At 35.5% G+C, this 25,883-nt stretch overlaps 2 protein-coding genes across 5 annotated transcripts in view; both read left to right on the forward strand.

The window, feature by feature from the left end:
* Positions 1–9,223, forward strand: part of LOC125780491 (uncharacterized) — a 56,849-nt gene extending 47,626 nt beyond the window's left edge. The window contains exons 3-7 of one of the 2 annotated variants that reach the window (XM_049484301.1): positions 3,978–4,068; positions 5,422–5,769; positions 6,747–6,854; positions 6,948–7,000; positions 8,832–9,223. In XM_049484301.1, coding sequence (XP_049340258.1) covers positions 3,978–4,068; positions 5,422–5,769; positions 6,747–6,854; positions 6,948–7,000; positions 8,832–8,963 — 732 coding nt within the window. In that variant the 3' untranslated portion in view covers positions 8,964–9,223. The remainder of the gene's footprint in view (positions 1–3,977; positions 4,069–5,421; positions 5,770–6,746; positions 6,855–6,947; positions 7,001–8,831) is intronic. The other variant, XM_049484300.1, reaches the window with a different exon arrangement.
* Positions 3,628–25,786, forward strand: LOC103026875 (uncharacterized). Of its 3 annotated transcripts, none has more exons than XM_049484282.1 (7): positions 3,628–3,634; positions 12,417–12,770; positions 19,091–19,435; positions 21,225–21,578; positions 22,130–22,477; positions 22,686–22,843; positions 24,132–25,786. In XM_049484282.1, the coding sequence occupies exons 2-7, from the start codon at positions 12,701–12,703 to the stop codon at positions 24,270–24,272; spliced, it is 1,416 nt and encodes a 471-aa protein (XP_049340239.1). In that variant the 5' UTR covers positions 3,628–3,634; positions 12,417–12,700; the 3' UTR covers positions 24,273–25,786. The 3 variants fall into 3 exon arrangements, with proteins under 3 accessions (XP_049340239.1, XP_049340237.1, XP_049340238.1); XM_049484280.1 differs by lacking the exon at positions 3,628–3,634 and adding an exon at positions 12,222–12,307; XM_049484281.1 differs by lacking the exon at positions 3,628–3,634 and adding an exon at positions 12,222–12,307 and having other exon boundaries at positions 22,772–22,843; positions 24,132–24,214.
* Positions 25,787–25,883: the final 97 nt, after the last annotated feature.

The following is a 25,883-nucleotide window of genomic DNA, read 5'->3' on the forward strand; positions in this document are numbered from 1 at the left end:
TGAAGACACTTAGAGACAACACCTGTGATTGGTCATTAAAAAGAGATGTGTGGTTGTGGAGCATATGCAAATGTTCATATGGAACTGCAGAAAGTATGCACACTTGCATGTTTGTAAAAGTGCATATGGCTACCTGTAATGTATCGGGTGTAGCCTGGTGAGCGAAGCCCCTGCGTGAAATCAGCAGCTCTCAGTTTTTCTCACAATCGTGTCACATAGGCAGCGAACAACCCCCCACCAGAACTATGCTGTGGCCTTTAGAGGAGCATCCATTTATTTTTCTTTTTAGCAGAAAATAAATATTTTGAAATAAATTTGCGCTATCGCTGAAATTCAGGAGTGGAGAGAATCTACTAATGAAGTAAATATACTATTTTCCCTTACTTAAGTAGAAATTTTGGTTATCTGTACTTTACTAGAGTAATTATTTTTCAGCTTTCAGACTTTTAACTTCAACCGTTCACATTTTCACTCAATAATCTGTACTTTCTGCTCCTTGTTAATACTCTTGTTAATTAACAATATCTAGATTAATCTCTCCATCCAGATCTAGAGTGAATTTGATTGTGTTTAAATGTGAAGTATAAACATATGGCTTTCCGACACCCTAGTGGTTTATACGCAATCCATCACACCTGCACATCATGCCACATCACAATCCAGCAAGAACATAGCAGAAATATGCAGTATAGTAAGATAGTAAGATCAAGAGAGTTCAAGAGAACTCAAGCTCTTGAAACGTCCTAACTAAGCTTCTTTAATATATTTTCATTGTACTAAAATACATCATTTTTAATGGGCATATATGCAGCTGATAAAGGGGAGCCTTGTTCATCCCAAAATTTTCAACATTAACATTTATAATACTCTATATAATATAACATTATAATCATTATGGCTTTTAGAAAAATGTATTTTGGGGAGGGGGGTAGTGCACTATAGCTATAGCTTTCCCCCCTGCATTGTTTGTGCTTTTATGCTTTAAGTAGTTTTAAAAACAGAACTTTTACAGTTTTACTTGAGTAAAAACATATTTTAAACCCTTGTATCTATACTTTCACTCGAGAAATACATGTGATTACATCAAATTAGTTGCTAAAGCCAATCAAATGTGGCCTCCACAAAAAAGTATGCTGAGGCTTAAAGGCTCTGATTTATTAAAATTATAGAATCACCACTCTGGCTAAATGTTTTATTTTCATGTATTTTTGCTGCTATTCTAAATATTTCAGATGAGCTCCTGCAAGAGTCTTCACTTAGTTCAGCTTTAGCATCTTTAACCTCTTTATTTCTGTCTGGTTGATGTGATTTCTCACAAACTGCGGATCTACAACAGATCTACAACAGATCTACAACAGTGTTCTGCGGTTCTCTTAGACCCCCGCTGTGGTTTAAACCGGGGAACGATAAAAGCAGGTTCAGTTGGTTGTGAGACGTGGAGGACTCTTGGAGAGGTGATATGAGGGGTGTTGTGGTCAGTAGGATTCTTTAGATGTGGTTAAAGGCAGGCCTGAGCTCACACTGATGGTATCTGATATGGAGCACCATTCAGGGGCTCTAAGCGTAGAGATGCGACAGGGCACCAAGCTGAATCTGAAGGCCTGATGCAGAGAGCATTTCCCCAGACTGATCTGTAGATAAACACTGTGTTCATTATTTAGACTTTACTGATAAATGTAGCGTAGGTATAAGTACATAGAATTTAAATTGAGTTCAAATGCAATTCTGTATTCTAATAAAGGAGCTCAGTGTTAATAATGTACTGCATCTTGTAAGGCAAGAAACTTAAATTGTTATTGTTTTTGAGTGTTTGCTGATCTCTGTTATGCTTCATATTTGCATGCTGATGCAAAATTCTAATAAAATTGATATTTAAAGGTTAATTTTGTCTTTTTTTTTCACTGATACATATGCCATGGTCATTTCCAAAAGTTTATGCCTCTTTTTGTTTATATTATTTTCCAGTTACATTTGGTAGGTAGATATTTAGTATAAATCATTTGGTACCACTTTAAAATAAGCTTCCTCTATAAAGGGTTTATAAATAGTTTATAAGAGAGAAAAGGCTATAAATTAGTAAAAAAGTTGTAAATACTTTAAAAGCATTAATAAGCACTTAATCAACACATAAATAGAAAGATCAACAGTGACAATGACTTTTTTAACATATCTAGTAAAATAATGTAGAAAGTCAGTTTAGTCATTTAATGTGTTATTATAATTCAATAAATAAAGTTATTTACATAAATGTTGAATCACTATTCGGTACATGAAAGGCTACTGTTGCTCTTTCTATTTATGGGTTGGAGCTGCTTATTAATGGTTTGTAACCTAATTAATAACCATTAATAAACTCCTTTATAAAAACTTGAAAAAACCCTTTACAAAGGATCCTTATTTTAAAGTCAATAGTCAATTCACTTAGCAATTACAATGACCCACAAAATTGATTTTACAAAAGTTAATAAACAATTACAGATATTATTTTAAGGTCAGCCATTCACTTCAAAAATGATATGTTGTGATGCTTTAATTTATTATAGGTAAATTAATTTAAAACAGGGGCTAATGATATAAACATTGGAATAATGAAACACAATGTACATATAAAATGTTCAGATGCTCCGTTGCTGGTTATATGTTCAAAATAGCAACTTTAAAGGGTGGAGGAAAATAAAACATCTTTTCATGGGAGTCAATCTAAACAGATTTTATTCCAATATTACATATAATTCTAAAGCATTTATAATTGCTCCATTTATTAGGAAATTTTGGTCCAATATGAAGAACTGCCAGATTTCAAATACCAAAAAGTCAACCAAAACACTAAACAGAAAGCAAATGTGGGAAAGGTATCATAAAACGAATTAAATAGGGGTAAGAAAACTCAATTACAAAGACAAGAAAAGAAGAAACACACAAACAAAACACTCACGGATCTGACCAAAGTACATAAAGCACACAAAGTTTACAAAAGACCAGAAAAGGAAGACTGAAACAAACGGCCTCTATATACACAGGGAGACTAGGAACACCTGGAGAAGGTAACAAGGGAGCAGGGTTATAAAATGAGACTGGTGTAAACAAAAAACAGTGCTAGGTTCCTTAAAGAGCACATGGGGGAAGAAAAGAAACAGACTGGGGAAAAGACAGAAACAGAACAGAACCAGAAGGTACAAAGAAAGTAAGAAAACAAGAAACACCAGGGCTGGGGTGTGAGAGTTCCTATCACTGAGTTATTATTAATATATGCAGTAAACCAATCTTGCAGTGGATCTTCTTTATCAGTGTCTTCAAATGTGTTTTTTAATATATATTTTATTTAATTAATTTCTTTCTTAGTGCTTTTTGAAAGCCTTACTGCCATATAATGTATATGAAACTGATGCCGAAAAGACCAGGCGTCTTTTGATGGCCACATATAGTTAAAAGTAAATCACCCAATAAGAAAGAACCATGTGATTTTAACAGCCAATGAGGTTTAGCTCAAGCCCTAAACCAGCAAATACAGATGAGTGCTTTAGTTCATCACTTCCTTTAGTGTGCTTTCCTTCAGCTGGTCACTGTGATGAGCACATTCCAGATTAGATCATGACGTCAGCAGTGATTGTTATTTTGATCCTCTACAAAATATGTAAGTTTTCTTAAATACTGTAAATTGTAAAGCCTTAAGTCTTATCCATATTTCTTATTTATTAACTTAATGTGATGTTTCAGGTTCTGCTGAAACTGTAGGAAATACAGAACCGTCGATTGTCTCAGTTGAAGTTGGAGAATCGGTTACTCTAAACTGCACATCTGCACTTACAGAGTCTAAACCTGCATACTGGTTTAAGCACAGACTGGAGCACAAACCACAGGAAGTGGGATATAAGCTCGGTGAAAAGAACGCTTCGCTTCTAAATCAGTTTAACAAGTCTAAATCAGGATTTGAGTTGAAGAAAGTTGGCGGTGGGGTTTCTCTCAGTATTAAACAGGTTCAGAAAGAAGATGAAGGAATGTACTTCTGTGGATCGATTAGCGAGAATTCTGTGAACTTTTCTACTGGAACTTTCTTAGCTGTGTCAGGTAAATACATGTTTTTGATTTGGCTTCTTCAATGTTGTGATCATAAAAACTGTTTAAATCTATTACAGAATAAAACAGATATTTAAAATAGTTGTACAGTTAGAAACACAGAAAAAGTCTAATCATTAAATGTTTTTAATTCGCATTAATTACATTCACTAATAAGTAAATATTGATAATTCCATTAATAATACCTTATTATGATGCATTTACATTTTTATATATATTTATGCTGACTTTCTTTGAAAGTTAAAAGTTTTTTTACTTCTGTAAAAAGAGAGAGAGACAAATAGATACATGTATACTGCAATATATAGAGCTCTGGAAAAAAATCAGAGACCACTTCAGTTTCTCAATCAGTTTCTCTGATTTTGCTATTTATAGGTTTATGTTTGAGTAAAATAAACATTGTGGTTTTATTCTATAAACTACAGACAGCATTTCTCCCAAATTCATAATAAAAATATTTTTTTTGCAGAAAAAGAAAGATGTTTCAAACAAAAGAGAGAGAAATCTATATTTAGTGGCATAACCCTGTTTTTTAATCACAGTTTTCATGCATCTTGGCATGTTCTCCTTCACCAGTCTTACACACTGCTTTTGGATAACTTTATGCCACTCTTGGGGCAAAATAATTCAAGCAGTTTGGTTTGATGGTTTGTGATCATCCATCTTCCTCTTGATTATATTCCAGAGGTTTTCAATTTAGTTAAATCATATTTTAAGAGCACTCTTATTTTTTCCAGAGCTGTATATATATATATATATATATATATATATATATATATATATATATATATATATATATATATATATATATATATATATATGCTGAATTTTCAGTGCAAATTTGCTCCATACACTTATCAAACGTTTACATAAAAATCTGGTAACACCTCTCAATAATAGTACATTTATTAACAGTAATAAACACTGTTAAATAGTTGAGTAATATTTTGACTAATTATGAATTAACATTAATTAAGGCTTTATTAAACATTACAAAATGTAAATGCCCAAAAATGTGTAACTAATAGTGAATTAAGAGATTAGATACATTAATAATGATTAATAATGTCTTAATTACTGTCAGTGAATAATTAGTAGAAATATTTCATAGTATGTACTGTTAATTAATGTACCCTTTTAGTAAAGTGTTACAGAAAGTCCTAATAATATAAAATGAGATCCAAATAAAGCAAATGAGAGAAATTGTTTAAACGTTAATTTCTTTTTAGATTTGTTTATCGAGGAAAAGGATCCTTAGATCTGTGTGTGACACAAACATGTAAAATTTGGTATACTGTAGATGATCAAATTAATATTTTATGCTGTCTATTTTTTATTGATCAGATCCTTCAGACATCTCAGTTCTCCAAACTCCAGCACTGCAGTCGGTTCCTCCAGGAGAAGCAGTGAATCTTCAGTGTACGGTTCTCTCTGAGATCAGATCAGCAGAACTGAGAGTGTTCTGGTTCAGATCTGCTGCAGGATCATCCTTTCCTGAAATCATCTTCACTCATCACAACAGCAGCAGCAGCAGCAGCAGCAGCCGTCAGTGTGAGATCAGCTCTTCTAAACACAGCAGTGTGTACAACTTCTCCCCCAACATCCCCAACAACCACCATGCTGCAACTTACTACTGCGCTGTGGAGACCTGTGGGAGGATCATCATCGGGAACGGGACAACTGTGGACTTACGTAACTGGATTTTCTGTTTTTTTTCCTACAGGTTTATAATCAGAGGTGGAACGCAACTAATACATTTACTCACATTACTGTAATTGAGTAGATTTTATGAGTAATTTGTCATTTTTAAAGTAGTTTTTAAAATAGGTAATTTTACTTTTACTCAAGTACATTTTGACACAAGTAATTTACTTTGCTACATTGGAAAATTCCCCATTACTGTGTAAAAAATTAAATGCTGGGGAAAAAAAAAATCGTCTGAAATAATTTAAAAAATGAGTTTTGTTCTCTATGGCAGAGCAGCTGAAATTCTCTATGTAGTGTTTATTACAGTTAGTGGGAGAGACGCTGTGTAGCTTGGGGTCTGTGCACGCGGCTCGGGGGAACCCGCGTTCTGTCGAGTTATGTTACCCATCGATATGTGCTTCTTTACGGCACTGCGCATGCACCGAACATGCTTTATAATAATTCCTTATGTTTTTATCTGGAACATTAAACAATCTGCTTGGATGTTAAAGAAATGTAAATAGCAGTTAAAGCATAGCAATGGCAAGTTAAACAATAATAATGAACTGTAAAACTATTAAAATACGGTTTATAGTCACCTACATGACCATCACTTTTTAACAGTAAAGAAAAAAATGGATCATAGAAACCTATACCACTTGTTCTTGAAAATGTTTTATGGGGTGGTCTGAACAAATACTGCCTGAAAGCTCCAAATTATTTAATTTAAGAATTATTTAATTTATGATTAGTACTTTTTTTTCATCAAATAAATAAATGTAACTATGTAACTTTTACTCAAAGTACATTTTAAATTGAATACTTTTTTACTTTTACTCAAGTAGATTTTTAGATGGGTACTTTTACTTTTACTTAAGTAGAATTGTAGCAAAGCAAAGGTACTTTTACTTAATTACATTTTTCAGTACTTTTTCCCACCTCTGTTTATAACACAGTTTTATATGGTGGCTCTTCTTTTCTAGATGATCAGAGATCTGCGCTGGTTGTTATCTTGGCTCTGGCTCTGGGTTTGAGCTTTTTCTGCAATGTCATTCAGGCCTGCTGGAGCTGGAGGAGAGGGATCTGCAGTGGTGAGTTCATTCAAAAGAACAAAATATCTGCAGTTTATGAATTTCTTCAGTTTATTCAACTTATAACACATTTTCTTCCCATTGAATTCCAAGGTGAAACATCTCCTTCTGTCCTCCACAATCTCCCAGAGATTCTACAAAGCCAGGTAAGTTCCTATTTCACTAATTAACCTGACCACTGATAAACTGTTTAAAGCTAAGCGTATGATTCACCCTAAACAGCAAGTAATAGTAATTATTCTATGCATTGTTTTTTGTATTGAGACACATTAAATGTCATTTAATAAAAGAAGATAAATGAATTACTTTATCTACTTTAAGTCTTTATAAATGTATTACAATTAAATAATTATAGAATGCATCAGAAGAGTACCATCAAGAGTTTAGAGTGTCGTTTAGAGTGATACAGAGGGCACCCATCATACACCCTGTGAAAGACACGTTGCAAGGTTCATTGCTATCTTACACTCCGTCAACAGTCTATTTTCAAGTCTTGTGCCCGAGCCTTTAAAATAGGGCTGGAGTTTAGAAATATATCTACACTGATAGGCATGGTGGTCTGGAAAATAAAACACAGGTGCACCACTGACTGAAATGAACCTAGACAACAGTCAATCTTCAGAATCTATACCTATAGATGCGCCATGAACACTGCAGAGCACAAAGCCGACATTTAACCTCAACAATAAACAGAATAAAAATAAAATAAAGTTGCTGTTACCTTAAATGTGCTGCTGGTGTACCTTCACAGTGTGAACGAGCCAAAGTCAGAGCGCACCTGTCTCTTAAAGAGAATGGCAACTGACACACTGATTTATTTATTTCATGTTACACCCAAAACACACCCATGATTAATTAAGAGAATTAGTACATACCTTTTGTGCATTTCAAATCGCATAAGGAGTATTTTTTGTGCCCTCATGATACAGAAAAAAAAACACTTTTTCACACCACTGTATATAGTGTAATTTTAGTCTATTAGAACCCAGACCCATTTCTGAATATTGAGACCAATTTCAAAATTGAAACAGATTAATTCAGTGAGCGGCTCATTCATGTTTGTTTCTTATTGTGGGCACATGACTGTAAATATTTTAAAATTAAAATCATGATGTCACATAAATGACATAACAACAATTCCCTAACTAGAAATCAGGCCAGAACCTGTTCTATGGAAAATAAACATTCATTTAAGCATCTGAATGGTTAAATGGTTTGAACAGAGCTGAAGATACAAATAATAATAATAATAATAATAATAATAATAGATATACACAAAACATTACACAAAATACCAAATTAAACTGTGATTTAAATCATATAACCCTCCTGTTATGTTCATTTGTCAGGAACTGCAATGGCGTTCCTGGGTCAATTTGATCCGGTGCGTGTTTAATTATCCAATTAATATTCAAAATAATATAATAATAATTATCCAAAACAATATTTATTTAAAGAAATACAAACAAGCAGTGTGAATATTTTATTGTTAACTACATTGCTAATTATTCTATCAATATTTAGTGCAATGGTGTTCCTTACCACTAACAGGTAATGGTTCAATCAGGATAATCACTCAATTTTCAAAAAAAAAAAAAAAAAAAAAAAGACATGTTCAAACTTTACTACATCTGAAAGACCAACGTATTAGACATAATAGCTTTACAAAACATTAAAATATAAAATTGAATTTGGTTTTAGTTTTTGTTTATTGCAGGGGGTTATATGTTGATTACACTAATTAAGGCAAGCAGAAGGAGTTACATATTGAAAAAATGCTTTGATTTGACCCAATTTGACCCGTAACATAACATATAATAAAATACATTAAATTCAGTAACTGATTTTAATAATATACTGTATTCATTTTCAGATTAGAGTACAGCCTGTTATAATCTGATTACTGAGGTTATACTGCCCCCTATCGGTTCATCTCATTTCAGTTCCGGTATCTATTTTTTTTTTTTTTTTCTGCAGGATGATGATGATGATGATAAAGAGTTTGACTTCGCTGCTTTCTCTGATAAGATGAGGAGAAGAGTGCTGAAGGAGAATGTTTTCACCAAAGTCAGATTTACCCCATTTACTTATGATAAACTAACTCAGTGAAGCCATTTACACAACAAAAATCTGCTCTTTATGAATGACTGTTCACACGTTAACTGTTTGAAGCTGAGCTGCATGTTTGTTGTTTCTGATTGTATTTTTTATCATTATGACCAATACGTAATTTTATTTAAGTTTCTAATTAAAGATTGTTTTTTGTTGTTTATTTCTTTTTTTCTTTCTGTTCTTAGAATTGTGCTTTAATATCATATATTTTTTCTTTTATGTCTTTCATAAGTATTTCTGTAACTAATAAATCATGCAATCAACACACAGACCTTTTATGAGTTTTGTAATGGAACCAATAGAGCACTAGAGGGCCCCAGCCTACAGCATTATTGCTAGAGTGCATTTATCCAAAAGTGTAATCTTACACCCTGCACAAGGCATGTCACGATGCTCATTGCTATCTTAAACCCCACCAACAGTCTATTTTCATGCCTTGCACCTGCGCCCAGAAAATAATGACAGAGTTTAGGAATATATCTTTGGAGATGGGCGTGGTGGAAAAAGGGGTGTTCAAGTAAATTTCTGGGGTGTTTTTATCTTGGCCACTGACTGATTAAAACCCTGACAACAGTCAACCGTCAGACGTCGGCCATCAATTCCTATCTTAGCTAAACAGGTACACCCTAACTTGTTACACACATACAAGAACACACAGCAGTGCACAAACCCAATCTGTAAATTAACAATGCTGTTCCTGTAAATGATCTGCTCACACACCTTTACAGTGTGAACGAGCAGGTCAGTTTCCTCTGCTGAAATGCACAGAAGCGCTGCGCCATTAAAATAACAATCCGCCAAAGTCAGAGCACACCTGGCTTTTACAGGGAATGGCGAGTGATGTGTTGATTGGTTTATATTTTATGTCATGCCCAAAACACACCCATGATGAATTAAGAGAATTAGTACATGCACGGTTGACAGCTCAACTCTAGAATGCTAAAATAGGGCCCAGAGTATTTTTCTTGTTTGCAAAGCTTAAGACTTGTAAATAAAATCATTAGTTTTACATTGACTTTATATTATTAATGTTATATTTAAAAGGATAATTTTATTAACCACAATACCAGGCATAGAAGAGGAGATGAATGTAATCCATATTTAAGTAAAAAAGTAGCAAAATTAAATCTACCTTCTAAACTTCTGAGCAGTAGTGAAACTATATTTACAACACTAACACGTCACTAGACTCTGAAAAATGAGTGAATTGCTTAAGGAGGCTGCGGCACAACTTGATTCATTTGCACTTTTAAAAAAAAATTATATATTAAATTGTATTAAAATTGTATTAAAGTTTCCAGATGACTAGCAGCCATTAATGCGTTACCGTTGACAGCCATAATTAAAGGAACAATCAGTAATAAATGGGAGCAGGTGTGCGAAATGGCTACAGGAGGCCAATTTCTAAACACTGGATACCCCACCTGCTACTCCCCAGACACAAAGATCGCACAGGTTGCCAGACTGACACACAAAAACAAGCAATGACAAGTCTTATTCGAAAACTAATCAGTGATTGTATAAGTTTTTAATGTAAAAAGTGCCCATCTCTACTATACTAGTGGTCGTGGTAAAGCAACTGTATGGTTAGTAACCGTACTGAAGCTTAGTGATTACCTGCTCAGCAGAAAAATAGCCAGTGGAAATGGGACTGGGCCATTGGGAGGCCAGTGGGCCAAAGCCAGTGGGAAATTTCTGAGGCAAAAATTTCACACAGATTTCCAATTCAAACAAAAAATACTGTACATCTATATATATATATTGGCTGAAGCTTAATAGCTGCCTGTGCTAAAACTCATTCAAAAGCATGTTTCCTAATATCTGATGATGCATTCTGATTCTGTTATGAGTTACTACAGAAAATGTAATGAACAACCACAATGAAAGAAAATGCACTATGTAAATGATTTGCTAAAATAGGGTGGGTTGTGTGTTACAAAATGTTGAGATCCCCTGCTGTAGAATTGTAGAACAATCCATTAAAACCTTTGCTGTTTTAAATATTGAATATTAAACATTTGCACTTCATTTGATCAATACTGAGTAATATATGAAAATATAACCAAAATGGAATTAGTATAACTGGAAATGTCTTGTGAGGAAAAGGTTAGGATGAGCTGCAAAAAATAGACCTTACAAGAAATCCCCAGCATTAATAAAAAACATTCTGAGAACATTGTCTACTCAAAAAAGAGAAGAGAAACTTCTGCTCACATCTCACACCCTTAGCTCTCTTCCCTATTTGATTGCAGCAGATGTAGGTAAAAGGCACGCTTGAGATCGCACTGATGGTGTCTGATATGATGCATGCATGTGGGTGAAGTGTGAGAAAAATGTGACTGTGCAGCAACCTAAAGACAAGGTTAAGTTCATTTAAACATTCTCAGTGCATTACACCAAAAATACATCTTACATTCTTCCTGACATCATGAATTTCCATAAAAAATTGGATGTACCCCGCACCCCTAACTTACCATCAGTGTGTTGTCTTTTACACCATATTTACTTTCCTTTTGGGCATTCAGTTACTTACTACTTAATGCGCAAAAGAGGAATACGGTTGCCAGCAGGTGTTTCTTATTAGTCACTCAGTACAACTCATTTTTATCCAGTGCAGTTTAGCTTGTGTGTTTTTTTTTTTTTAATATAGGATAAAATCATAAAACATATCTGAAATAACTGTAAATAAGTGATGCCAAGGTACTTGTGAAGATGTGCTTACAGGACCGGCCGCTAACCTTAGTCTCTGTACCAAATACTAAAAGCGTCAATGTTGCGTCAATGCTTAAAAAGGTCAGCTCTGTTGTGCCTGACTTTATAATTATTTTAATTATTTACAAATGTTTTAGTTGAATATTTTATTATTATTTGTTTTATTGTTATGTTCACTGTAATATTTTAATCATTGTTGTTTTTGTCACTAAGCCATTCAATTTTATTTTATTTTAAAATATTTGTACTAAAAATCTTAATTGGTTATGTGTTTGTTTAACAAACCTAAACAAAATAGGCAGGTGGTGCTAATGTTTTGGCTAATTTGTTAATTTTGTCTTTTAAATTCTGATGACAGATTTTGTTATATAATTTGGTTAAATGTACATTAATGTGTGCAAGATTCCAGGACCAGTGGAGCTGTTACTAAAAATAATGCAGAAGCTTTTTTTTTTTCATAGCAGACAAATACAGAAACGAGCCACGAAGAACCATGTGACTTTACCAGCCAATTAGATTTGACTTATGAACTGCTTCAGCAAACATAATTCAGTGCTGTAGTTAACTGTACTTGTGAGTATAAAACATGCCTTCATTCTGGATTCTCATCTTGTTTCTCTACAAAATATGTAAGTTGTCCTTAAAATTGATTTTAATTGCTGTTAATGATGCTTAAATGATCTGAAATTGAATTCATTTTTAACATGTTTTTAATCTGAAGTTTCATTGATGTTTCAGGTTCTGCTGAAACTGTAGGAAATACAGAACCGTTGGTTGTCTCAGTTAAAGCTGGAGAAGCGGTTACTCTAAACTGCACGTCTGCACTTATAAACACGTACAACATTGCATACTGGTTCAAGCACAGACTGGAGCACAAACCACAGGAAGTGGGTTTTAAGCTCAAAGATAAGCAACATGAGCTTCAAAATCCATTTAAAGACTCAAAATCAGGATTTGAGTTGAAGGACGCTGGCAGTGGGTTTTCTCTCAGTATTAAACAGGTTCAGAAAGAAGATGAAGGAATGTACTTCTGTGGATCGGTTGGCATGAATAAGGCAATCTTTTCTACTGGAACTTTCGTAGCTGTGTCAGGTAAATACACTGTTTCTGATTAGGCTTCAGCATTATGATAATTAAAGCAAATCTTTTGTGTACCCTTTTATTATCATTTTTTTATGGTAGAACTTGAATATTATTAAGCCTTACAATTAAGTATGGTTTAATCATTTTACTAGTGTTGATTAATTTTAAGTTGAGCAACTTATACTTTATCATTTAACAATGTTTATTACTTTTTACTGTCCTAAGTATTGTTCATTGTGAATAATGTAAAGTTATTTGTAAAGTGTTACCTTTTTTATCTTCCAATTATGATCTATTGTAATGATCAGCAGTAATGTTCACAGCTCAAACTGACCCATGTTTATGGAGTGAATTTTGTGCCAAAAGTTTTATTTCAGTTTGGATTTTGCCAGTCTTTGAATTTTCTGTTTTTTTTTTTTTCTGTCAAAGAGTTTTGGTTCTGGAATCTCTGGTTTGCTTCTCCTTTAGTTTTTTGCTTCTGAGTTTTGTCACAGTTTTCACGGGTGGGCGGAGCTTAGAAGAAGGCGTTCCCCTTGAATTTCCATTGGTCAGCTGGTTTTAGACTGACTCCTGGTACCCTGAACCCTTGTCTGAGACTGACCACGCCCACCCCGCCAGTTTCAAGTGTTCTTCCAAACACGGAGTGAACATATTCCAGTGCACAACAGCAGCAGATACTTTTACATTTAAATTTCATACAAACTTTATGTTTAATGTTATATTTATTCTTATTCACTCAATTAAAAAGCTCACGTTAGCGAGGTGTGCTAAATTTTAACACACCTCATATTCACATGCAAAATATGATATTTACCTAGTCTGTGAACTAGTCAGTAACGTAGTCAGTGAGCTAGTGAGTTAGCTAGTTACATAATCAGTGAGCTAGTGAGTTACTTAGTCAGTGAGCTAGTGAGTTAGCTAGTTACCTAGTTCATAAACTAGTGATTTACCTTGTCAGCGAACTAGTGAGTTAGCTAGTTACCTGGTCAGTAAACTAGTGAGTTAGCAGGTTATCTAGTCAGTAAGCTAGTGAGTTAGCTAGTTACCCAGTCAGTTAGGTAGTGAGTTATCTAGTTACCTAGTCAGTAAGCTAGTGAGTTGGCTAGTTACCTGGTCAGTGAACAAGTGAGTTATCTAGTTACCTAGTCAGTGAGCTAGGGAGTTATCTAGTTACCTAGTCAGTGAGCTAGTGAGTTATCTAGTTACCTAGTTAGTGAACTAGTGAGTTACCTGGTCAGTGAACTAGTGAGTTATCTAGTTAGTGAACTAGTGAGTTACCTGGTCAGTGAACTAGTGAGTTATCTAGTAATCTAGTTAGTGAACTAGTGAGTTACCTGGTCAGTGAACTAGTGAGTTATCTAGTTAGTGAACTAGTGAGTTACCTGGTCAGTGAACTAGTGAGTTATCTAGTTAGTGAACTATTGAGTTACCTGGTCAGTGAACTAGTTAGTTAGCTAGTCAGTGAACTAGTGAGTTACCTGGTCAGTGAAGTAGTGAGTTACCTGGTCAGTGAACTAGTGAGTAACCTGGTCAGTGAACTAGTGAGTTACCTAGTCAGTGGACTAGTGAGTTACCTGGTCAGTGAAGTAGTGAGTTACCTGGTCAGTGAACTAGTGAGTAACCTGGTCAGTGAACTAGTGAGTTAGCTAGTTGTTTGTTCAGTGTGCTAGTGAGTTACCTAGTCAGTGACCTAGTGCAGGGGTTCTCAACCTTTTCTACCTTACGGCCCACCTGTTTACAACTTGAAAGCGTCAAGACCCCCCTAATAATAATATTAATAAAAAATAATAATAATTACAAAATATTATCTAAAAAAAAGAGTATAATAAACTCTTGCTACCATAGCTTTACCCTGAAACGGTGATTTAGGCTTTCCAAATATAGTACATGAACTTCTTACTGGAAACATGCAATAATATTGTGCTTCTTTTGTATTTTTACCTATATAATATACACATAAGAGTAGCAAGGTTTGACACGGTAGCACAACTCGACAGAACACTTGATGACTCGGCTCGCAGTGTGGCCGTATCCGTGATGGTTTTTAAATTCAAATCAAGCAACAGGTGTAGTCAATCATAAGTTTAAGATTTTTAATCAACCTCACTGTGATCTATAGTTCTATTAATCTGTTTTCAGAGGTATGTGCCTCTCTCACACACAGTGGAACTTTTTGCTGGAGGGCGGGGCGGTTTTCTCTATTGAAATGAATAGGATGTGCTGTGCTGGTGGACGGGTATAGGGTGCGTCTTTCGTGCGGGTGCACCGCAATAACACTAAAATTGCGGGCAACATAATATTGTTTTGTGGGCTGCAAATGCTGCAAGTTTGAGACCCCTGATTTAAGTTGCTCACTATGGAGTACTGTCTCTGAGGATGAGCCTGCGGACCCCTAGAGGTTGCTTTGCGGCCCCCTGGTGGTCCGCGGCCCCCCGATTGAGAAATCCTGACCTAGTGTGTTAGCTAGTTACCTAGTTAGTGAACTAGTGAGTTAGCTAGTTACCTGGTCAGTGAACTAGTAAGTTAGTGTTACAGGTCCCTCATGGGGTACTTGCTTTAGTTCAGCTGAGGTTACTTCTCCTCTCATATACTCAGTATAAATACACATGTAGCACAGCCTATTTTTGTATATAACAATATTATCACAAAAGAACCAAAAACACATTTAATAACAGCACATATTTATACACTTAAATCAGTCACTTAGCCTAATTTAACTTAATCACATATCAATCTTCGCTATTTATATAACCCACAGTGATTGAACTTATAAATCCCATCTTGTTCAGACCCATATGCAATTACTAAAAAAAGAAAATAAATTAAACATTGCACTAGGGAGCTTAAATGACAACAAAACACAGTGCTAACGGGCTGTTTCTCCTTGTTTAGCTCAACCGCTTAGCATGACTTTGATAGCTATTTTCTACACTTAAATCAGGTAAATACTCTCAACCATCACCAGATTACCAGAGTTAAACATGTATACTTTAAACTTTTAGCATAATGTTGTAGATATTTAGTCTACTAGCCTTAATAAAAAGTGAAAAATGTAGCTGTTTTCTACGGTGGCCGAGAAAGCCCAACGCAGTGCAAATTGAAAAGCGCTGCAAAAGCACAAAACACATCCATCAAAATTACAACACAGGCGCAGCAAATAGAAAAACGCGCTGCAACTAGAAAAACGCGCTGCAAATAGAACCACAACACAACGGAAGTGAGTCACAACACAACGGAATTTTCCCGGGGGACCTTAAAAGATACTGTACCAGCTAAGCTGCGTCTTCAGTAACGTCTCGGACTTCACTATGTGTACAAAGGACAATAAGTGGCAAACAAGGCGTTTTGTGAAGCAGAACTTTTAATAATATGCACACAACCGTGGTAATCACAGGTAATAAACATAACTTACTTTTCAGAAGCTTGTTTGCCACTTATTGTCCTTTGTATACAGCTGGTACAGCATCTTTTAAGGTCCCCCGGGAAAATTCCGTTGTGTTGTGACTCACTTCCGTTGTGTTGTGGTTCTATTTGCAGCGCGTTTTTCTTTTTGCAGCGCGTTTTTCTTTTTGCAGCGCGTTTTTCTATTTGCTGCGCCTGTGTTGTAATTTTGATGGATGTGTTTTGTGCTTTTGCAGCGCTTTTCAATTTGCACTGCGCTGGGCTTTCTCGGCCACCGTAGTTTTCCTACCATGATCCTCTACTTTGCTCAACTCTCACTCCTGCCTGACTCTATCACCCCCTAGTGACAAAGTAGGAAATATCACTTTAAAAGTGTTAACCAATTTTACTGCCCCACTGATAATTTTTAAAGCAAATAAATACATAGAAAATGAGAAGAAATATATATTATTATTTCTTGTGACGTGTCACATTAGTAAGTTAGCTAGTCAGTGAGCTAGTGAGTTACCTAGTCAGTGAGATAGTGAGTTACCTAGTTAGTGAGCTAGTGAGTTACCTAGTCAGTGAGATAGTGAGTTACCTAGTCAGTGAGCTAGTGAGTTACCTAGTCAGTGAGATAGTGAGTTACCTAGTCAGTGAGATAGTGAGTTACCTAGTCAGTGAGATAGTGAGTTACCTAGTTAGTGAGCTAGTGAGTTACCTAGTCAGTGAGCTAGTGAGTTACCTAGTCAGTGAGATAGTGAGTTACCTAGTCAGTGAGATAGTGAGTTACCTAGTCAGTGAGATAGTGAGTTACCTACTTTGTGCATGAATATTTATCACACCTCGTTAACATGAGCTTTTTAATGAAGTGAAACACTTGCTTAGAGAATAAATATAACATTAAACAGACCGTTTGTATGACATTTTATTGTAAAAGTATCTGCTGCTGTTGTGCACTGGAATCTGTTCACTCCGTGTTTGGAAGAATACTTAAAACTAGCAGGGTGGTTGTGGTCAGTCTCAGACTAGGGATCAGGGGCCTCATGTACTAAGACTTGTGTGGACTTCATACTAAAATGTTCCGTACGCTTATGGTGACCAAACATCCGTATTTCCCAGGACATGTCCGTATTTCACGTCCTGTCCCGGGCGTCCCGGGATTTTTTCAAAAAGTGAGGAAATGTCCTGTTTTTTAAAGTACCTTCATTGGACCATTAAATTTACAGGCACTAGGGCACTGCGCACGGCGCTGCGTGTGACATAATCCCTGAGTCGCGGCTGCCGTGAGCCCCGCCCACAACACTCACACACCGCTCCACCAACACCGTGCCCAGAGCCACCTCTGACTGACCCCGCCCTGTATTTACAGATCAGTGTGATCTGTACAGTCTTCAGTGTGACACGAAAACAATATTAAATTTAACTCACACAGTCTCAGTCAGTCTCTCATCACATTTACCACGTAGCCTATCACTCACCTCCTCTACAGTGTCTGCCTCTTTGTAAAAAGCTAAATATCTATTGAACCATTGAACAATTTGTCTATGATAGCTTTAAAAATAAAGAAAACTTAAGAAAACGTAAAGAAAAAAAAAAATAAAACAAACAAAAACCCTAAAAAAAAAAAAAAAAACGTAAATTAACACTTCTGGCTAACTGCTGCTCTTATACTAACATTTAAGAACAAGGCTAAAAAAACTCATTCATGTAATCACGTAAAAATGAAGTTATTGTAAAAAAGTGACGGCCTATTTAAAAAGCTGTTCATTTGTAACATTTCTAACATATTTAGAATGTTTTTTACACACTTTTTTCACTCCCACAACCTTAGTCCTTTACAGCTTCAAAAACATGCAAATTAGGTGTTGACGTCAATTATGCAAATTAGGTGTTGACGTCAACACCCCAATTATTTCAGTAAGCCAATGAAATTGTCTGATTAATTTACTTTATTTTATCCAATATTGGCTTACTAAAATGTGTGCATAAAGGATATCTTATTAGTTGTAATTTCAATGCATCGCCTCTAAGTGTCACCAAATGACAAAAACACAATACATACGTACAAATAAACATGCGTACACCCGAAACAAAACAAAAGTGCCGTGGGGAAACGCACTTTCTCTCGTTCAAGTCAAATTTGGTACATCTGACCGTGAGCGTGAAATATGATACCTTTAGTACATGAGGCCCCAGGGCACTAGCAGTCAGTCCAGAGCCAGCTGACCAATAGAGACTCAAGGGGAATGCCTACTTCTAAGCCCCACCCACCCGTGAACCTGTGCCAAAACTCAGAAGCAAAAGCAAAGGAGAGATTCCAGAACCAAAATTTTAACAGAAAAAAAAAATCCACAGAAAATTTGCAAAAAAAAAAAAAAAATAAATTAAATAAAAGCAAAGACTGGCAAAATTCAAACAGAAATAACTTTTAAATAACTGCAAAGGATAATAAAGTTACTAAGTATATTTAAAAATGTATATTTGCTCTATATTTTTTCTCTTTTGAATTTGCAACATATATTTTTTTATTTTTTTTTTTTATTAAACTTTTGGCACAAAATTCACTCCATACAATCCACTCCATACATATTAAACCATCCAAAGGAACATAAAAAAATATAATTTTCTCATCTTCAGCTAATGTAAAATGAAGAATTATTTTGCAAAAACAGTCTAAATGATACTTGACTTTACAGTTCACAATTATTTATGAATTAAAAATATGATAAAATAAAAAATAAAATATCTAAAATATATAAAGCATCTGTCTACCTAAAATGATGAAGTTTTTATCTAAACTAAAAGGAATTTGAAAGTAAAGGAAAGTTAAAATACAAGATTTAATTCTTCATATCACCCCATGTGATTGATTTCATAGCTGTTTACTAGATCCAAATCATGGTTGAGGCATAAAGATCTTAAACTGTCTATGTTTTATTAACCAGATCCTCCAGACATCTCAGTTCTCCCAACTCCAGTCTCAACATCGGTTCCTCCAGAAGAAGCAGTGAATCTTCAGTGTACGGTTCTCTCTGAGATCAGATCAGCAGAACTGAGAGTGTTCTGGATCAGATCTGCTGCAGGATCATCCTTTCCTGAAATCATCTTCACTCATCACAGCAGCAGCAGCAGCAGCAGCAGCCGTCAGTGTGAGATCAGCTCTTCTAAACACAGCAGTGTGTACAACTTCTCCCCCAACATCCCCAACAACCACCATGCTGCAACTTACTACTGCGCTGTGGAGACCTGTGGGAGGATCATTGTTGGGAGCAGGACAGCATTGGACTTGAGTAAGGCATATTTTGGTATTTTTCCACTTTGTTAGAGCTGGGAAATACTGAAAGCAACTGACATTGTGATATCTTATTGTTCGGCGACATATAGTATGTTGTAATATTCAACAGATTTCATGTAAAGCCAATGGTCTAACATGTCATGATATTTATAATGCACTCCTGGGCACCTATTTTACCGATCTATAGGCAAGATGTAAACTGTCAGCAAATATAATTGAGTGCTGTAGTTAACCACTTCCTTTTGAATGTTTTCTATCAGATATTTAAGCAATAATAAACAAGAGGGAGTGCTATATTATGTAATACTGGCACTGCTGTGTTGCGGTCGTAGATCAGTACAGCAGTGCCAATATTACATGTTATAGCACGAACCCCTTAGTTAAAATACTTCCATTGTCGCTCTGTTTGTAGCTGCGCTGTTTGGCTTGTAAGCGCTGCATCATTGCTAGGTTACCTGTATGTGGAGGGAGTAATACATGAATAGCTTATGTTACAGTGCATTACCAGCTGATAACGGCACTCCTAGAATGCCTCTCGGCCAATTAAATTGCAGGGTCAGGACTAACTGTGGTATAATTAAGCAATAATACCTGAGAGGGAGTGCTATTATACCACAGTTCTATTATAGCTGTCTATCAAAAGATTTTGAGTTTTTGAGATAGGACATGAAAATCCGATCTGTTTGGTTATAAGCACACCGTGAGTTAATATTGTTCCATTACTGCTTTACTGACCCATAAACACGTTTTTAGGAGAGAATTAAAGTCTGTGTAGAGTCCAGTGCTTATTTGACTTTGAAAGAAATATTTTTTTTAAGATTTAAAGTTTTGGGGGCGCTGAGTGGTCCAGCGGTCTAAAGCGCTGCCACTATGAGCATGAGGTCGCAGGTTCGAACCCCGCTCATGCAGCTTTGCCATCAAGCTGCCGGCATTTAGAGGGAGCAGAACTGGCCCCGCTCCCTCTAGGTGGGTAGATGGTGCTCTCCCTTCTTCACATGTGTCGGAGGAAACATGTTAGGGGGAGTCCTAATGAGTGAGTTGGGTAATTGGCTATGTAAATTGGGGAGGAAATGGGAAAAAGTAGAAATAAAATTTTATATATATAAAAAAAGAAAGAATTAAAGTTTTGTTTACTTTGGTGCCCCTCCAGCAGCAAGACCTGCAGAATTACAAGGGTCCCCTATTTTAGGCCACCTTACATTCAACTTAAAATACCCTATATTTACAGGAAAATATATACACTTAAGCTTTTATTTCAATAATAATAACTCTTAATCTAATTTGGACTGGGCTTATTTTTTGTGGGACTGCGTCTTTGCCTGTGCTGCCTATTGGAGACATGACATTTCTGCAGTGTGCCTATAAGATCCAGCGGCTCCCAAAGTGGTGTATAATGACATCGCATCTGGTTTGTATTTGGTCTGTAAGGGCTGAATCATTGCTAAGTTACCTGTATGTGGCAAAGTAATACATGGAGTGCTGTAGTGCATTACCAGCTGATAATGTCACTCCTAGTACGCCTCTCAGCCAATCACATTGCAGGGTCGGAGCTAACTGTGGCATAATAAACATTATTGTACTCTTCAGTTTAGAACATGCCTACATTCTGCATTGCAATTTTGTTTTTCTACAAAGTAAGTTGTCCTTAAAAAAAAAAAAAAAAAAAAAAAAAACAAGGACTGTTATACTAACTGATTGTAATTGCTGTTAATGATGCTTAAACTGTCTGAAATTGAATTCATATTTAACGTGTTTTTTAATCTGAAGTTTCATTGATGTTCTAGGTTCTGCTAAAGCTGTAGGAAGTTCAGACTCATCGGTTGTCTCAGTTAAAGCTGGAGAAGCTGTTACTCTCACCTGCTCATCTGCACTTACAGACACGTACAAAACTGCATACTGGTTCAAGCACAGACTGGAGCACAAACCACAGGAAGTGGGATATAAGCTCTATGAAAGACAACAAGAGCTTAAAAATCCATTTAAAGACTCAAAATCAGGATTTGAGTTAAAGGAAGTTGGCAGTGGGGTTTCTCTCAGTATTAAACAGGTTCAGAAAGAAGATGAAGGAATGTACTTCTGTGGATCGATTAGTGAGAATTCTGTGAAATTTTCAACTGGAACTTTCTTAGCTGTGTCAGGTAAATACTCAGTTTCTGATTTGGCTTCAGCTTTCTGATAATTAAAGCAAATATTTTGCGTTGCCTTTATTATTTATTGTTAATAATATTATTGTAGCACTTAATTGATAACAATTCTAATGTCTAAATTTTGATTAATGGCAGGATTTACAATATTATTAGGCCTTACAAATTAGGTAAGGTTTAATAATTGTTTTAACTAGTGTTGATTAATTATTCGTATTATACATTAAGGCAGAGATACAAACGAAAGGCGCTGTAGAAGAGCTAGAAAACTAAATTTAATACTGGGGCCGTGAACAAAGCAAACTGAAGAGTATTTCTAATAGACAGGCCAGGTGGAAACAATCAGTAACTGGGGAAGCGGGAACACCATAGCATCAAGTGATCAGCAGAGTCAGGGAAGTCCAGTGAAAGGAAAATTAAAGAAATAAAGTAGAAAAACTAGATTTAATTCATCATATCACCCCATGTGATTTCATAGCTGTTCAATAGAACCAATTCATGGGTAAAGCATCAAGCTCTAATACTGTCTATGTTTTATTAACCAGATCCTTCAGACATCTCAGTTCTCCAAACTCCAGCACTGCAGTCGGTTCCTCCAGGAGAAGCAGTGAATCTTCAGTGTACGGTTCTCTCTGAGATCAGATCAGCAGAACTGAGAGTGTTCTGGATCAGATCTGCTGCAGGATCATCCTTTCCTGAAATCATCTTCACTCATCACAACAGCAGCAGCAGCAGCAGCAGCAGCCGTCAGTGTGAGATCAGCTCTTCTAAACACAGCAGTGTGTACAACTTCTCCAAGATCATCGCAAGTGAGAAAGATGCTGGAACTTTCTACTGCGGTGTGGAGATCTGTGGGAGGATCATTATCGGAAATGGAACAACAACAGAATTAAGTATGGCATTTGTTTTGTTTGTACTTGTGCATTTGATTTATTGCGCCAATATATTTAATGTAAAAAATGGTCAAGGCCATGGTCCAACATTAATGATAATAATTAAACACACCCTGTATCCAGTATTTTAGTAAAACAACATAATGCATGTATAACAGGTGCTGTGCTCTATTATACAGTATTTCATTTATTTCTATTCGAATCTCAGTCTCTCCAGAGTCACATTCTCAACCTGTGCTGACTGTTATCCTGGCTCTGGCTTTGGGTTTGAGCTTATTCTGCAATATCGTTCAGGCCTGCTGGAGCTGGACTCGAGGGAACTGTAGTGGTGTCCTCCACAATCTCCCAGAGATTCTACAAAGCCAGGTATGTTCCCAGACAACTGGTTGCATTGAATTTATTAGAATACAGTTGAAAACTTTTTTTTTTCTTCATTATATATAATTTTTTTGGTTTTGCTTTTTTATCATTCTAATATTTTTCAGATTTTCAAACAAACTTTAATATCAGGCAAATATAATCTGAGTAAATATAAAAGGCCCTTATTAAATTATAATTGAATTTATTAAAGGAAAAAAAAAACATTTCCTAACCAATCTAGCTCTGTGTGAAAAATTGTTTGCCCCCTAAACCTAATAACTTGGCAGTGCCAACCTTGGCGGAAACTTCTGCAATCAAAACTGACAACGAGTCTTTCACATCTCTGTGGAAGAATTTTAGTCCACTCTTCTTTACAGAATCAATTTAATTCAGACACATTGTTTGACACATGGGTTTTAAAGCATAAACCTCCTGTTTAATATTATTCCACAGCATATCAATAAGACTTTGACTAGGCCACTCCAAAAACATCATTTTAGTTTTTTTAAGACATTCAGATGTGGACTTTTGTTTGTGTGTTTTGGATCATTGTCCTGCTGCAGAACCCAAGTGCATCTGACCTTAAGGTCACAAACTTAGCAGAACATTCTCCTTAAGGATTGTCTGGTAAACAGCAGAATTCATGGTTTCATTTATTACAGCAAGTTGTCAAGGCCCTAAAGTAGCAAAGCAGCCCCAGATCATCACACTACCACCACCATGTTTTACATTTAGTACGATGTTCATTTTCTGAAATTATGTGTTAATTTTACACCACATATAACAGGACACACACCTTTCAAAAAGTTCCACTTTTGCCACGTCAGTTCAAATAATATTTACCCAAAGTCTTGGGGATCCTCAAGATGTTTTTTTGGTAAATGTGAGCTGGGCTGCTGTGTTCTTTTTGGTCAGCAGTGGTTTTTGCCTTGGAACTCTTTCATTGAGACAATTTTCACTGACCTTTTTTGAGATCCTTTATCCAGCTTTATATTGCAGGCCTGGCTGATTTCCACTCTTAAGAATGATGTTTAGTTCCAGATAAAACCCTATTTTTTCTTAACTGCACTTTCTAACACATGTAACTGAACTGAATTCAGGCAGTGTGTGTTTATGATCAGTTTGCAGTAACTGTGCTGATGTAATACAGTATATTATATTCACAAGTAATGGGGATAATGACGTGCCATGTTAAAATCTGATTACTGGAGTTATACTCCCCCTACTGGAGCTTCTCGTTTTAGCTCTGATCTGTCGTTCTGTTTTTTTTTTTTTTTTTTTTTTTTTAATACAGGATGATGATGATGATGATGATGAAGAGTTCTACTTCGCTGCCTTAAAATCCTCTGGTAAAAAGACGGGAACAGCATTTGAAGAGAATGTTTTCACCAAAGTCAGATTCACTCCTTTTACTTACGATCAACCAACTCAGTGAAGCCAATGTATTTTTGCATATTTTGTGTATTGCTCACATATTGGCTATTTTCTGCTAATTAGATTAGAAAGGAAAATGATGTGTAAAATGAATATGCTTAAGTTGTTGGCTTATTTGTAATTTCAATGAATATAATAATGAGCTACTGTATGTGTTTGTGTTTATAAATTCATTATTTTAATGTCTTCTTCAGTTTCTGCTCTGGGCTTAAATACTGCAGACCTTCTGTGCTGTAATTTTACTGTAACACATTAAAATACACAGATTCATTCTCAAAATATATTTCTTAAGTATTACTGTCACATTCTCAGGACAGACCAGATGCTCGCAGATGTAAAACCAGCAAGGTTTAACCAACAGATGGATTTTTGACCACAATCCAAAAGAGTGGTCAAAAAGCCAGGCCAGGCCAAAAATACAAACAGCAAAATCATGCACATAGAAATACACGGGACAAAAACAAGGCAAAAATTAGGCAAAAGGGTAAATAAAAACAAAAAGCAAAATCCATTAATCACAGGAAAGTGTCAAATACATAAAAAAAAACAGAAAAGAATACACAAAGGTCAAACACAGAAATAAACCCTTAGTATGCTTTAACAAAATTTCACCAATATCTACAGAAGGGCAAATGAGACAAAAAGCCTTATATATATATATATATATATATACACAGACAATCAGGTTCCGTTTGAAAGAAATCACTAATCAGTCACGGCTGCAGGGGATTTAAAGTCAGGTGACAAATGGGAGCTGTCCATGGTTGGATCACTCTGCGCTCGCGGACCCGTCTCTGACTGATCGCTGACCAGTCGCAGACGCCTTCAACATGTTTAATATCTGGCTCAGTCGGTGATTTGAAGTCAGGCGCAGCGGCTACATACAGCCAATGAGATCACAGAAAGAGAGAACCACAGTCCAAAACTCACCAGAGCTGTTTATAGAGAGTCTGACCACCCTACCATTCCCCCTGTTATATCAGTAAATGACTCTAGAGGGAGCCCATGAGTGAGTTCTCTATGAACAGGGGTGAATGGAGCTAAAAGCTAAAAACGTTAAATTAAAAATATTTATAAATTACTTGTTCTAAATATTTCTTAAATTTTAGAAAATAGAATAATGTATAAAAAAAAGCGTTTCTGTATATTTCAGTTTATCTAAAGAAAACAGGTTTTACACTGTAAAGCACTAGCGTTACTGCTACTGTGAGCTTATTGGTTGGCGAGCTGATCCTGAAAATACAGGTAGAACATGTTTAAAAGGCTTATAACTGGAGTTCAAAATGATAAAAAAAAAAAATATTTCTGCGGTACTGAAGCATTTGACATAGTTCTGTGTTGTGTTGAGGACATAAATACATATTTCAATATAAAACTGATCAGACATGTATAAACTCTAATTTAGAAAATAGATTCTTTCTGAGGTTATTTACCATCATGTTTCTGGTAAAGTTTACATACAATACATATCACATATTAAATTACAAAAAGGTATATTCTTCTGAACTTCTGTTCATTTGCCTTTTATTAATGCAATAAAGAACATCATTCTTGTAAAATGTGCATTTATTAAACTTGTTTGTTTCAGAAATTACACTACACAAATAAATAA

This window comes from Astyanax mexicanus, chromosome 10 (assembly GCF_023375975.1).
Source record: "Astyanax mexicanus isolate ESR-SI-001 chromosome 10, AstMex3_surface, whole genome shotgun sequence".
NCBI lineage: Eukaryota > Metazoa > Chordata > Actinopteri > Characiformes > Acestrorhamphidae > Astyanax > Astyanax mexicanus.